The sequence below is a fragment of the Phyllostomus hastatus genome, unplaced genomic scaffold, assembly GCF_019186645.2.
Source record: "Phyllostomus hastatus isolate PE091 unplaced genomic scaffold, TTU_PhHast_1.1 phas_scaffold_1066, whole genome shotgun sequence".
In the NCBI taxonomy this organism is placed as follows: domain Eukaryota; kingdom Metazoa; phylum Chordata; class Mammalia; order Chiroptera; family Phyllostomidae; genus Phyllostomus; species Phyllostomus hastatus.
In genome coordinates, this window is record NW_025334004.1 from 24,569,555 (window position 1) to 24,583,570 (window position 14,016).

The following is a 14,016-nucleotide window of genomic DNA, read 5'->3' on the forward strand; positions in this document are numbered from 1 at the left end:
TGGAGCTCTAACTTGTCAGCCAGCCATCAGCTAGCCTGCCCAGAAGGAAGCTGCACCAGGGCAGGCACTGCGCCCTGCGAGCACTTCACACCCGTGGCCAGCAGGGGGCTGAGCTCATTTACCTTTCAAACGGAATCGATTATCAGCTGCATCGCTAAGGTCACATTTTGCATTAACGACATACAGTAATGTGTTTTGGAATGGACCCGCCTGGGGAATAAATACCAAGATCTTGATTTCCTATCTTTCCTGCTTTTCTTATATCTATCCACTCTATCGTACATTGAGCTTTCGGTAGAGATGTATCTGGTGCTCGATTTGGAAAAGACAAATACCCATCCGCCCAGGACCTAGGTGCCATGGAGCGTTTGCTCTGTGTGGCACATAGCACTCAAAGTCAAGGCAAGGCTCCTCCGGAAAAGCAGGGAACAGAAGGGGGGAAAGAGGCGGACACGCGGTGGTAGTGTCTGTGTGGCCTGCGTGGGGGCTGGGGCACAGGGAGCGGGTTTCCTCCACCCTACAGGCCACCAGCAACCTTCTCTCCCGGAAGCCGAGTTTCTTAATTAATGCATTTCATGCCCTTAACAGAGGTTTTAAAAATATCATCCTTGCCCTCAAATAGCTTGCCTTTGAGTTGAGTATATTCTTCAGATGGAACAAAAAACTATTCTAAAGCAAAGGGAATTGGACAGAATGGCATAAGGATAATAGCTGATTTTTTTTAACAAGTATCATGTGCCACACTTTATACATGTAAGTACATACTATTTTTAAATAGTCGATACAATATGAAAACTAAGTTTGCAGCTGGACCACCTTTGGAACCTCAGAAGCAGCATATGTTTGTACTGACTCCTTTAACCCTCATGACAGCACCACGAGGAAGGCGTTGTTAGTCCTCCTTTACAGAAGAGAAACTGGAGACACAGGGGGGTGAAGTGGTCTGACCGGGTCACGCCGGGATGATACGGCAGGCCGTGAACCGGGCCGTGGTTGCTGTAAGTTGCTCTCCAAATCACTGCGCTGCACTTCCTTCCAATGTCATGGTCGGAAAGACGGGCCACTCCTAACTGTTGAGACAGAGCAGAGCGAGGAGGTCCTGGCGTGGCCTGGGACGATCTGGGAAGCCTTCCTGCGGGCAGTGAGTTTTCAGCCTGATGGTGCAGAAACGGTGGACGTGGGCAGGTGGTCTCGGCGGAAGGGCTGGCTGAACGCAAGTACAGGACTGGACTCGGGCAAGACGGGAAGTCAGCTGGTTTGGCAGGCACACCGGCCTCTCACACTTCGCAGGATCTCTTGAGGTCAGAAAGGTGGCCCCAGTTTGGGAATTAATGTATAATGTATGCATAGTGGTGAGGTTGCTTTTTGCACTCAGCTACTGAGAAAAGTACAGGTTGTTAAAAATCTAATTATGGCAATTATGCAATAGATAATCTATTTCAAATTTTTGAAAAATGCTATCAGGAATCAACTTTTAAAGATAATCTGTTCAAAGTCACCTCCTTTAACATTCACATTTATCGGCCAACTTGAGGGCAAAGCATGATTATATATCTCAAAGAGAGATAATATCCTCATTTTCCAGGACCTAAATACCTTTGAAAAAATAGGTAACAAAACTCTAGCTATCACAATCCAGCCTTCCTAGCTCAGTGCCATGGGATTAAAATCACAGCAAAACCCAGTTAAACAAAATATTTTACTATAGTTGTAAACCTTGTTCAAGATGTGTATGTGTGTGGGGTGAGGGATTCTGAACAGAGTTTGAACATGGAGTCATCTCAACAAAGGTAAAATACCTGATGCGATACGAACATTAAGCATGCAATTAGAGTACCCTTGGAATCTCAGAAGCAGCACCCTGATTCTATGAATATTACGTTTCATTCCTTTTCCTGTTCCCACATGGAATACGTTCCTCTCTTTGAATTTGCTTCTAAGTAAGTTTAATCCTGTTCTGAAAGGGTCCATTGGCTTACTTTCTTTTATTACTATGAATTCTTTTCCTAGCAAGTAAAGCCAGCTAATTTGTCCATTTATCATTTCACGAAAAGCAAATAGTAAATAAGGAGTGACTATGATTTTCGCTTTTTTCCCCAAGTCTAAATGGAACTCAGAAGATTTGTTTTTGAGATCCGGGACCTTGATGTTTGTTGATCCCACGGAATCAACACACTTGTTTAGCTGTGAGCCCAGACATCGGGCCGACTTAATTCGAGGCTCAGTCAATTAATTCTACTTTACTAATGTGACTAAAAACTGAACTCCGTATCAATATAAACACTCATTAAACTGCAAATACCAAGTTGTGCAAGCTGTTGAGAAAGACTCGTTTTTATTTATAGATGGGTTTTGATAGGAATGGCATTAAAAATGTTTTAGTAGGGAAATGTTACAGTGATTCATGTGCAGTTGTTTGCATTTTTAATATTTCACTCACATATCAGATTCGTATTTGCGCACACTGTCAGACTTCATTCCGCTCCTGTCAAAACGCTTATTACTGCTGACAGGTAGAACATATCCACATTAATCCTTAATTCCTTGATTCAATTTTCTAATTGCGTTTTTGGCATGCGACGGTGGCCATTTAGTCTTATGTGATGTATTCATCATATGGTATAATAGTGTGCTTTAAAAATTAGATGTGTCATTTAAAGTACCTGGACAGGGGAAAAATATTACCAAGTACAGTGCAGATTTCACTGTACTTAAACAAAGTATTAGATTTTGGTATGTCGCACGTTCTGGAAGGAGGCCGTAAATCATAGTCACAGACTGTTCGAGGGACCCTAAAAAGCATCCAGCCTACTGGTTCATTTTTCAGTTGGGGAAATGGACTTAATTACATGCCCAGGATTGCAGCAAACAGTGGCTGCACTGGCCCTAGAACTCAGGTGCTCTGAATCCTGGTCGGAAATGGGGCAGGTGTATGCATATGATGTTTCTAATGGATATCTTAAGTTGGTTCCTACTATTGGTAGCAGAGCTGAGAGAAGGAGAATCCTTGTCTTCTTAAACTATACTTTTTAGCAGTACCATATAGCAGTTAAGAACCAAGATACTGGCCCTGGCTGGCGTAGCTCAGTGGATTGAGCGTGGGCTGCGAACCAAAGCATCACAAGTTCGATTCCCAGTCAGGGTACATGCGTGGGTTGCAGGCCATGACCCCCAGCAACCACACATTGATGTTTCTCTCTCTCCCCCCTTCCCTCTCTAAAAATAAATACATAAATAAGTAAATAAATAAATAAATAGATTCTTCAAAGTCTGTTTAAAAAAAAAAAAAAAAGAACCAAGATACTAGAATCACACAGATCTGAGTTCCTGCCCTGGGTCTCCCCCTCGCTAGCGGTACTGCCCTGAGAGTACTGTCTGATATCTGGGAATGTCAGTTTCCTCACCATTTAAAAAAAATATAACACAATAATGCATGTGAAATGCTCAGCACAGTGCTTGGTACCTATAACTGCTCAGTAAACATTAGCCAATATTTTAGATAATAATACGCTGGCTAATAATTTCAATGTGTTATTATTTCTTTAATATCCATCGTTTGGGTAAAACTGAATGATGCCCACCAGTTATCTCACCACATAACAATTTCCTTTATTCCTTTGTTCACTCTTTCACTTACCACCAGCAAAATGCACTCTGGTAGATACTATAGGAAAAGCAGAGGAGAATCCAACACGATACCCTCCTTGGAGGAGCGGGCATCTCATAGTGACTTGCAGCATGGACATCGACACGGCGACGTGAAAGACCAGGAGACACAAGTTCACCAAAGCTGGCACGTGCACCGTGCTTGGGCATTTCAAACGCAGAAAGTGAGCGCAGGGTCAGTAGAGGTGAACACGGCATGGGACCCGCCCTCAGCATGTTCCAGTGGGAAGACAGGGCATCTACCCAAGTGTCATTCAAGTAGGAAATGAAGAAGGCTATAAAAGGTCCCGGTAAAGAACCACAGAGTCCAACACAAGTAACACCCCTGATTTTATTACAAAATCATAAGCATGTAATTCTGTAACATGATAATATCACACCCAAGCACGCCATAGGACCTTTTAGGTGAAACGTTCAAATTAAAACTATAAATGATTACACCCATATTATCACCCTCCCAACCACACTCAAGCAGGCCTTACTTCTGCTGGGCCCTGGATAGAGGGAAAGACGAATTCCCTCGGACCAGGGAAGGCTTTCTGGATGGGTTGGCTTGGAGGGTGTGCTATTTTAGGACAGTTAGAGACCTGCAAGAAGGATCTCCTAGACAGTGGGGATGTCATTTATGAGTGACGAAGGAGAAAGAGAAACTTGATGTCTTTAAAGGAACCTTGTACTTTTTGCCAGCCCTGTGTTGGAACTAGTAAGTTTCTGAGAAAGGAAATAGCACCACATTTATCTTTTGAGGCCTGGAGTGTCGCGCTGAACCCTACTTAGGTTGCAGTGACCGTTCCGGGGACATCAGGCAGTTCTGTCAGACCCCCAGCTGCCGCGCTCATGGTTTTCAGTGGAGGATCTCAGCGTGGTTTCTGAGCGTGAGGACCTCAGTGTAGGGGTGAACCCCCGCCCCCCGCACGCACTCCCTCTCTGCCAGTGGAGAAAGCAACAAGCAGCCAGCTCTCCCCTTGGTGTCTTCCAAGCATGCAGTGATTCTCACCGCGGCGGCTGCCCAGGACAGACCGAATGGTGACCTCACTTCCAGAACATGTCATTATGGTTTTTAAGAACTGTAATCTTGAAAACCCTTAGGGTTCCAGGAGCTTATCTGGTGACTTTCTTGTCTTTCATAGCTGACCATGAGGAAGGGTTTGCCACAGAATGGTTACCTCCGAAAACAAGAACTAGCAAACATGAGTAGAGTACTTTTAAAAACGCTGGCGTGAACAAAATAAATCTTTTGTAAAAGCGCCGCCTGCTTAATAAACAATGACTGCTAATTACGTAACTGTCAGCGACGTTTTCTGGCTCGGCCTAACACCAGCTTCTTGCAGTACAACAAATGAGAAAACGCCCAGAAGTCAATCACAGTTGCTAAGCGCCGTGGGCAAACAAACCCGTGCCTTATCTCTTTCAAAGGCAGCCCTGCAAAGTGCATGATGAATTGCACACTTCAGTAAACATGGTATGTCACTGTGAAATGCTCTTGATTCATGTTATGTATTTATCCCTGAACAACTGACAAAGCTCTAGGTATCAGAAATATCACCCATGGGTTTCTGCTCTTTTGTTGCAAAATGCAGGTGTTATAAAGCGTTTGTTTTTTTAATTCAAAAATCTTGATTGAAAGTGAGATTTGCCACAGAGTCTTTGGAAATGATTCTCTTAATTATGTGAATTCCTGCCAGAAGTGTCAAAGAGCTGTGCTAGCCACTAATATTTTAAATATAATGAATAATTCATCATTTTGCTAATATCCTCTTATGAAAATTTTATAGCCAAAAATAGACAAGGTTGTAAGACAATTCGATTTTAAAATAGAATTATAATCTCTTTTCATATGGCTTATCTATATAAAGAAATTTCTGAAGTTTTCTGTAGCATAACAATAGAATTGAGAGCAAGAGCATGGTTTTAGGAAGATTTTTACAGAAGTGACCTTTGTCTAAGTATGATTCCTTTTGCACAGTGAAGACCTTTCACTGCACTGTGTTTATCTGTTGCTGTATTTCGGAAGTTTAAAGTACTGAGTATTGGGTTGGCCAAAAAGTCTGTTTTTTCATTTTCGGAAATTTACGGCTGTTTTTCTATTTTCCCTTGGGTGGTGCCGTGGGCATCAGCGTTTACTCATGGGAGCCTCAGAGACAGCAGAAAGCAGTCCCGGCAACAGAACCTCCCCCTGGGCTCTCAGACTGTTTCTTGCTTTCCCTAAATCCTTTAAACCAACAACTACTGTTTCTCAACCTTTTCTGCTTGTTTGTTTTGTTTTGTTGTAATCCTAAAAGCTGTCTGATTTTCATAATCCATTATTTTAACACGACTTCGGGTATTGTGATTTCTACCAGTTACAGCATTCAGAGCTTATCAAAACAGCAAAGAAAGCCTGGGCTAGTGGTAGAAATGATAGATTATTCTTTAGGTATAGTGAAAGGGATTTGGGTATTTCTCATATATCACCATCATTTACACCTGAATTTATTTTATTTTCTCTCGGTGTATTTTAACCAATTGACCTTTACATATACTTTGCATTTATTAATGTAGAATAAATTTCAATAGCCTTGAAATATGGCTCAAAAGAATTCATAGTATCTTTTCTTTTCGCCTTGGAATATGACAAACCTATTCTCCAAATATTTACGTCATTGGAGAATGTCTGTGTACTTTTGCTGATCTTGACTTAACATTTTTAAAAATCAGTCTGTTAAATTGAATATAAGCTTTAAGGTGTAAAACCATAAATCACGGAACTCGATGCAAGAGTCGCAACCTGGCTTGCAGCGCTCCCTCGGGAGAGCCTCACGCCCTTCACGTCCAGCACAGCGGCCACTCTCACCTTTCCGTCGGGGACTCCCCCGACGAGTCTGCGTGGGGATCGTTTCAAGCCCCGAGATTTATGTTGCCATAAAGGAGAAACCCTTTATAACCACATAAAACCATTGTCACCAGAAATTTCAGTCTCGGTTTTACATGAAAGAGGACATATTTTATCTTCAATGCCTCATTAAACTTTCTGGAAATAGTAGTGTTCTGAAATACTCCAGGTGAATGACTACATACGTGTGTGTGTCTCCTGAAAAGTTCAAATGTCTCCAGTGAGGAAAACTAACCATTTGTTTTAATAACTAAAGCTGTGGTGTATTTCCTTCTATTTAATTTTGCATAGATGTTGCTTTGATAGGTCAACCATATCCCACTCACAATTTGTTGAGCAAAATAGCCAAAACTACCATATTGCACCAAGAATGTCAAAACTGTGGAGACAGGGAAAGGATCGGTGGTTTCTGGGGTGGAGGGAGGGGGCGGGATGCATAGGTGGGACACGGAGCATTCCAGGGGCAGTGAAGCTACTCTGTATGATATTAGAGCGGTGGACACAGGTCATCACGCATTTGTCCAACCACCAACAGTGAACCCTAATGTAAACACTGGACTCTGGGTGAGTACGATGTGTCAGTGCAGCTTCATCAATTGCAACAATGTATCTCTCTGGTGGGACATATTGATAATGGGAGAGACTGTGAATACTGCAGGTGGTGGGGGCAGTAGGCATATGGAAAATCTCCTCACCTTCCTCTCAATTTTGCTGTGAATCTAAAATTTCTTTTTAAAAAACTCTACTAAAGAAAAATCAAGCTAAAAATAGAACAACACAAAGACTAATTTTCAACAATTGCAAAAATATGGACTAATACATAACTCAAGAAAAATGTCCTTTAAATGTTAATGACCACCACTACGAAAGATGCATATCACAACAAAATATTTAATTAAACTATTTTCAAAATGTACATGGTGTGTCCCCAGCCGCTGGGGAGGTGCAGGCTAGTTGACCGAAGCACAGATGGGAGACAAGGGAAGCAGCAGTGTCTTGTCAATTATGCAAATTGAACATGAGTTCTCTTTTCCAGGGGGCGCCCAAACCCATCGCCGTTGAGCCGTGTGCAGGGAACAGAGCTGCTGTTCTGACGGTGTTCCTTTGCCTGCCGCGAGGATCGTCAGGTGCCCCTCCCCCCGGGCAGTCAGGTAAGATGAGTAAGGAGCCGTCAGCAGTTAACAGAAGACACAAACAATGCTACCAAACAGCACAGTAAAAGTATGTACATGGTTCTAATTTCGAGTATGGTAAAATTTTATTAGGCTACAAACTTTTACCCAACTATCTAGGTACCTGCTTTGCTATGAATTCAGATTTTCCAGTGTTTCTTTTAGACATATATGTCAAATGTGTGTCTGTATATGATACAGACATATATGAGAAGGGACCTCCCCCAAAATACACAGAATTAGCTTCTGGAAGGCGGGTCCCTTGTAGCACAGGTTTCCACCACAAGGTGAGTGTTCTAGGAGCCCATCTGTATCAGTGCACCAGCTGGCGTTGTTGTGAGAGGCTGCCGTCAGCTTCAGTGAATTTTTTGTTGAAGACCCAATGCATTTGCCCACTTCATGATGGGTGACTTACGGACGCACCTGCCCACACTGCACTGACTGTTTAGCAGTTTGTGACCCAAAACAGCATGACCCTCGTGCTGGTTCCCTATTCACCTGATCTCTCCCTGAGCACCTTTTCTTGTGGTTTCCCCTGGGTGAAAAAAGGCCTCCACAGGAAACGTTCTGCCGATGTGGCAGAGGCGAAACAAAAAACGGCAGAAACACTAGAAGTCATCAAAATTGACCGGTCGAAAAACTGTTTTGAGCAGTGGGGAAAATGTCTTGACAGGTGTATTGCATCAAATGGAGAATACTTTGAAGGTGACTGAAGTTTAAACATGCAAGTATAAATATACAATTTTTTTATAAATAAATTCCATTTTGGGGTCGGCTCCTCCTATGTGTGCTCACTACCCAGGCCTGCCCCCCCTCCCCCGAGTCTGTTGTTGTGACAATGAGAAATCTCACTAGCAGGGCACACAAGTTCTGGACCCTTTGGGGCATCTCCTTTCTCCTGGTCTGTGCGTCACATAGGATGGTGCATTTTAAATATGATGAGAAGTTTGCTTGATAAATATGGGACCAAATTACGGAACCGACTTGCACGATCGGAATGTTTTGGTGGCATGGGAGGAGGGCAGCTTGACGCAAACACATCCTTGTGAGTAAAGTGCAATGTGTTCTTGCTGTCGGCACTGGCCAGGGGCAGTGCCCAGGCCAGGGCCCCGCTCCTTTACACAGGCAGAGCCGCCTCGCCCTCCAGCGCTCCCTTTCCTACCCGAAAAGCATGTTTTGAGTGATGGGGCAACTAACTGAGTGGGTCCTCTCCGCGGTCGTCTCACTGCTGCAGTGTTGTAGCAATGCTCTGTGCAGACATGTTCTCTGCTGAGTGTGGCTTGTAATTGAATCACAGACCATGCTTATGTCTCTCTGGTCACATATCCTATTTCATCTGCTTACAAGTTCTAATTTTTCTTTCTCCCAATTGTTTTCTCTAAACACCTCTTAGTGAAATGGATGCTTTTTGAGGGTAAAGGTAATTTCAAATCTATCTTTCTATTCACTTCCTCCTTACGCATAAAATACAGCGCCGGAGAACTGTCAGGTTTTCAATAGCAGTAATCGATGATGAACCCGCCTCCCTGCGTATTTTATCGTTTCTTGGCTCTTGACCTTGATCTTCACTTTCTTGATCTGTATCCAACCAGAGATAAAAACAGAAGCTACTTCATATCTTACAAACTTAAGATGCCCTTGTAACAGAGTTTTTCCCCACATGGGGACAGAGGGTTTCCATCACCTTTAGACTCGTCATTTCTGAGGCAGGAATCTCTACCCAAAGTTCACTTGTGGGCACTTCGTCAAAGAAATCAACGTTCTCTGGACCCTCGCACACAACGAGCGAATTCCTCCCCCCACTTTTAGAGCCACCGATGTAAATGGGATGCAGAAGTAGAATAGTTTGGCACGGGGCAGATAAGATGAATAATTACGGGTGCTGTGCCCAGCTAATGGAAGTATTGTTTTAAGGCTGGGACGCTGTCCAAGGCAAACACTTCACTAATGAAAACAAGTCTGTGTGATACACACCAGCGTCGCTCTAGATCCTTGACGAGATGACGTCCTGATGGGCTGAGTGAAGGCATCTGCCAATACTCTGTCCCTTTAACCTTTGAAACCTTTTTGACTGATTTGCAAGAGCCGAGTAGCAGTGTGGACCATTACCTCAGCCGCGTCTCACTCCGAACGCATTACGGTGACTGACGGTTACAAAGCATCTTCTGGTTTTCCACATTTGATCCTCATGGTCAGGCTGTGCTGTAAAACTCATTTTGCAAATAAGGAATTGTAAAAACATAGAAATCTTCATGTTTCTACACTCAAGGAATAATTAGGAAATACTGAAGTATAGAGCAAAACAACAAAAAAGACTCATTGCTGACATCCCAGGAAATTCTTCTGGGTGATCTGTAGCAGAAAGCTTATTTCTCTGTAATCCACAGCCGTGTCTTCACAAAGTCAAACATTTGGAGGAGTCTGAAAAATCTACAGGGTTGATACAAGCAGATAAAGCCTTGAGCTAACCTACTTTTTATAGTGCCTATAGATTGAACTATGGTAAATATCTGTGTGCGTAATTCAGAATGACCTTGTCTTTTGTTTAATAAAAACTAATATGTGTTAAGCCCTGGCTGGGGTAGTTCAGTGGATTGAGTGCAGGCCTGCTAAGCAAGGGGTCGCCAGTTTGATTCCCAGTCAGGGGAAATGCCCAGGTTGTGGGCCAGATCTCCTGGGAGGAAATGCATGAGAGGCAACCACACGTTGATGTTTCTCTCCCTCTCTTTCTCCTCTTCCCTTCCCCTCTCTCTAAAAATAAATAAATACTTTTAAAAAAAATTAATACATTTTTATAGCTGTCCTTATAGCAGTAGGAATGTATATTGATGGGTGGAGAGTAGGACAGGTAGATGGACAAATGTCATAAAGCAAGTAAAATAAATGTTAGTGGTAGCATGCAGGTGGTGGGAATACTGGCGTCCATTGTAAAATGCTTTCCACTCAGGTATATGTTTGAAATTTCTTATAGTGAGGTGTGGGAAACAATAAAATTTAAAAACTCTTAACTTTATTGGGAAAAAAAGACAATGTCTATAGAGAGACGCTTTCTAACAGTCATGTCTAGGTTTCCCCCGAACAGAGCAAATTCTGACACCGGTATGCAAATCATCTTACCACCCCCCCTCTTCATGAAGGCATTTGGTGGGGACACAGCAATCACAACGTACCGTCTGTGTGTCTGAGCTTACCACAAGGCCCTACACGTAGAAAGCAGTCCAGCAATGCGTTTGCGGATGACCACAGGAGACCTGTGAAGCCTGACCTTACGGAACCACACTCCGTCTCTGAGCCTCAGCAAACACCAGTGAGCAAGTGGGCCGGCCCCCAGTCATCGTTTCCCGCAATGCTCTCCCAGGAGCCCTGTGCTCTGAAGAGCCGCCTCCAGTGCTGGTGCAGGGTGAGAGGTTTGGGGGGCGCTTCGTGGACGGACTCCGGACCCTGCCCCCACGGTGTGGAAGACAGAGCCCCAGGAGCCTTCTCTTGGCCAGTCTCGGGCTCTATACGTCTCCAAGTGTTGTTAGCATGTCTGCTCAGTGATTAATTAGCATTAATTACTAGATTAAAGGTTCTCTTGCAGTACTTTGCACAACCTCAAAAATTTTCATCAGGCCCTCTTTTGAAATGTTGCTTTCTAAATGTCTAGTGCTGCTTTTCCTAAAGCACTCTTCATTACCGGGAATAAAAGCATTTAAAAGAAGGAGGATTTGCGGATATGGAGAACACGGAAGCATCCATGAGTGTGGTGGTATTCTCTCGGAAACTGAATCGTACCACTAACAAATAAGCGATTCAGCAACATTCATGTGCTGATTTTGGTCATCTCTTTTCAGTAGCAGCCAGTAATTTCTTTTTATTTAAACTATGGCATTGTCTTTGCCCTTTATTCTCTTCCCACCAGCGAATATTTCAGTAATACTTACCAATCATTGGACACGGCCCTTTTGGTGTCTGCCTAAAATTTGTGAAGTCCCCTGCATGGCTCTCATCTTGGCAGAGGTCAAAAGAAGAACTTCGGGTTTGTCCTTCAGATTACCCCATGCACTAATCATTTTTTGTCGTCTTTAATGTAATGAATTTAGGTGTTTGTGAGCAATTCTCCCTCTAGGTGGCTTAGAAGAGTAAAAGCAAAAGATATTAAACAGGCTTTTTGGCATTCCCGGAGCTGGGCTAATTAGGTTCCTACTCCCCGACGCCATAAACCTGCTGCTTTATTCCTGCGCTTTCTGCAGGCAGCCACTGCCAGCCGCGCCAGACGCTCTGGGGTTAATGTGGTGTTTCTGCTGTTGACACATGCGCACTGGGCGACACCTTCCCTCCTGACCTCAGAGCGGCTGGAAAACCGGCGTCCCCGTGAAAACAGGGTGCATCGCGTAACGCTGCCGCACAACACAAAAGAACTGAGCATGTCTCCGATCACCTTGGACAGCACGGTCCCCACGGGTGTGCGAGTGACATTAACATGAAACGTGGGCGAAGCAAACAGAGCTCTTCGAAACCATACACTGCACATGGTAGTGTCTCCTGCCGTGTGGTGACGAAGGGTTACAGTTTTCACAGTTTGTGGGTTCTCACTAATGAGACGCAGATTAACTGTTTTCCGTGGCCCGAATGCCCGCTGCCCAGAAGGAGCAGTGCGCCTCGTCCAAAGGGGGAGTTCTCCCTCGTCTTGCCCCGCGTGCAATTTACTCTAACACGACCAAAGAGAGGACTGGTAGAAAGTCTAAGGTTTTGAATTTTTTTTCCCTTTAGGCTGAGAACTTTTGGCAGAATAACCAGATTATTTTGAAAAAATCCAGAAATGTTGTAAAATGTTTCAAATGATAGTCTGCCCACGATGCCATGGGTGGTGCTGGCAGTAAGAGAAGTTTGGTTTCATTAAATGAACAGAGGTGGGAGAAAGAGAACTAGGAATTCTGGGCTTTATATACATTCACTCTATGTTTATATACATCACATGCTTCAAATACACCTGGGCTTTATATACATTGAAGCTTTGTATACATGTTACGTGATTTATATATATACATACGGATAGGTGCTTTATACACCCATTGGTTTAACTCTCAGTGACTTTGCAAAGGAACTACTATTATCCCAATTTTATAGATAAAAAAAGGAACTGAAACTCAAGTGAGAATAAATGACTTGTCTAAGGCCAATACAGCTAGTGAGTGAGTGAACCAGAATTCGAACCGAGGGCCACCTGTGTCCTTGGCCTGTGAGAGTGTCCCGCATCGCTGCTCTTCTCTGGATAAAGATACAGCAGCTCTCCAGATGACTCTTATTCCTGAGAAACCTTCCTACGCAGAATTAGTAAGGAAGGGCTTGAAGGATTCTGCTGAGCATTGGGCTCAAGGGGGCAAAAATGATCGACTTATCATTCCCAGTGATTTAACTCCAGAAATTTCGGGAAACGCAAACATGTGCATGCCAGTTTCACCCCCACCAATGAAACCGTGACTCAGCATGTGTACAGCAGCAGGCAGGAGTGTGCGGCCACAGGAAAGGGACTCGGGCTGGTCTGCGTGAGCTGCGGACTCGCAGGCACAAGTCCTGAAATCCAGAGCTGCCTCTGCCGCCTGCTAGCTGCGTGACCCAGGGCAAGTCCCTGGTCTCTGGGTCCTAGTTTCTCTGTGTCCAATGATGCAGTTGGGTTAGATCCCTAGGATGCACTTCACTCCAACCTGACTGTACATTTCTACTACAAATTCTGTCGAGCCACACCGGGTTGGGGTCAGAAGGGCAAATAGCTTGTTGCCAAGTGGTACCTTCACTTGTCTTTCTAGCTGCCCAGGACCAGTTAAGGAACTCAATTCTAATATATTGTTGTTAGTGATGAAAAATAATTAGCACCACTCCTTATATTTTAAAAATATCTTAATAATGTTATGAGTAAAGACTAGTTCCCAATCTTCTCAGCCTGTTCAGAAGACAAAGATAGTTCATATTGCCCCCATTTTGGAAGCGAGTGAAAGGAAGCTCACAGCGTGGGGGCAGGTGGGGGGGGCAGGTGGTTGGCAACCTCTGAGGTGGGCGGGGAGCAGGCTCCAGGCCGCTGGCTCTCAGTGGTCAGTCCCCTTTCCCCAGAATCCAGTTGTTTTAAAGCTAATTTACATTTTCCAGAAGCCACTGGAGCCTCTTGGTTTTCCTTCCCTAACTCCTACACTGTATCTCCCCACCTGCAGAAACACACCTATTGACCTCATCTTTGCATTCTCTCTGTTAGAGGTGGCCAGACCAAGAAATGAAGCTACTGAATTGTATCAAAACGTCATTGTAGAAACCTGGCACGGTAGTTCCCCG

The 14,016-nt window shown here is 44.0% G+C and overlaps 1 protein-coding gene across 1 annotated transcript in view; it reads left to right on the forward strand.

Annotated features, from left to right (window-relative positions):
• Window positions 1-14,016, forward strand: part of ATRNL1 (attractin like 1) — a 506,174-nt gene that overhangs the window by 398,662 nt on the left and 93,496 nt on the right. Inside the window, exon 28 of the mRNA XM_045854498.1 lies at window positions 7,575-7,689. Within this exon, the coding sequence (XP_045710454.1) occupies window positions 7,575-7,689 (115 nt within the window). The remainder of the gene's footprint in view (window positions 1-7,574; window positions 7,690-14,016) is intronic.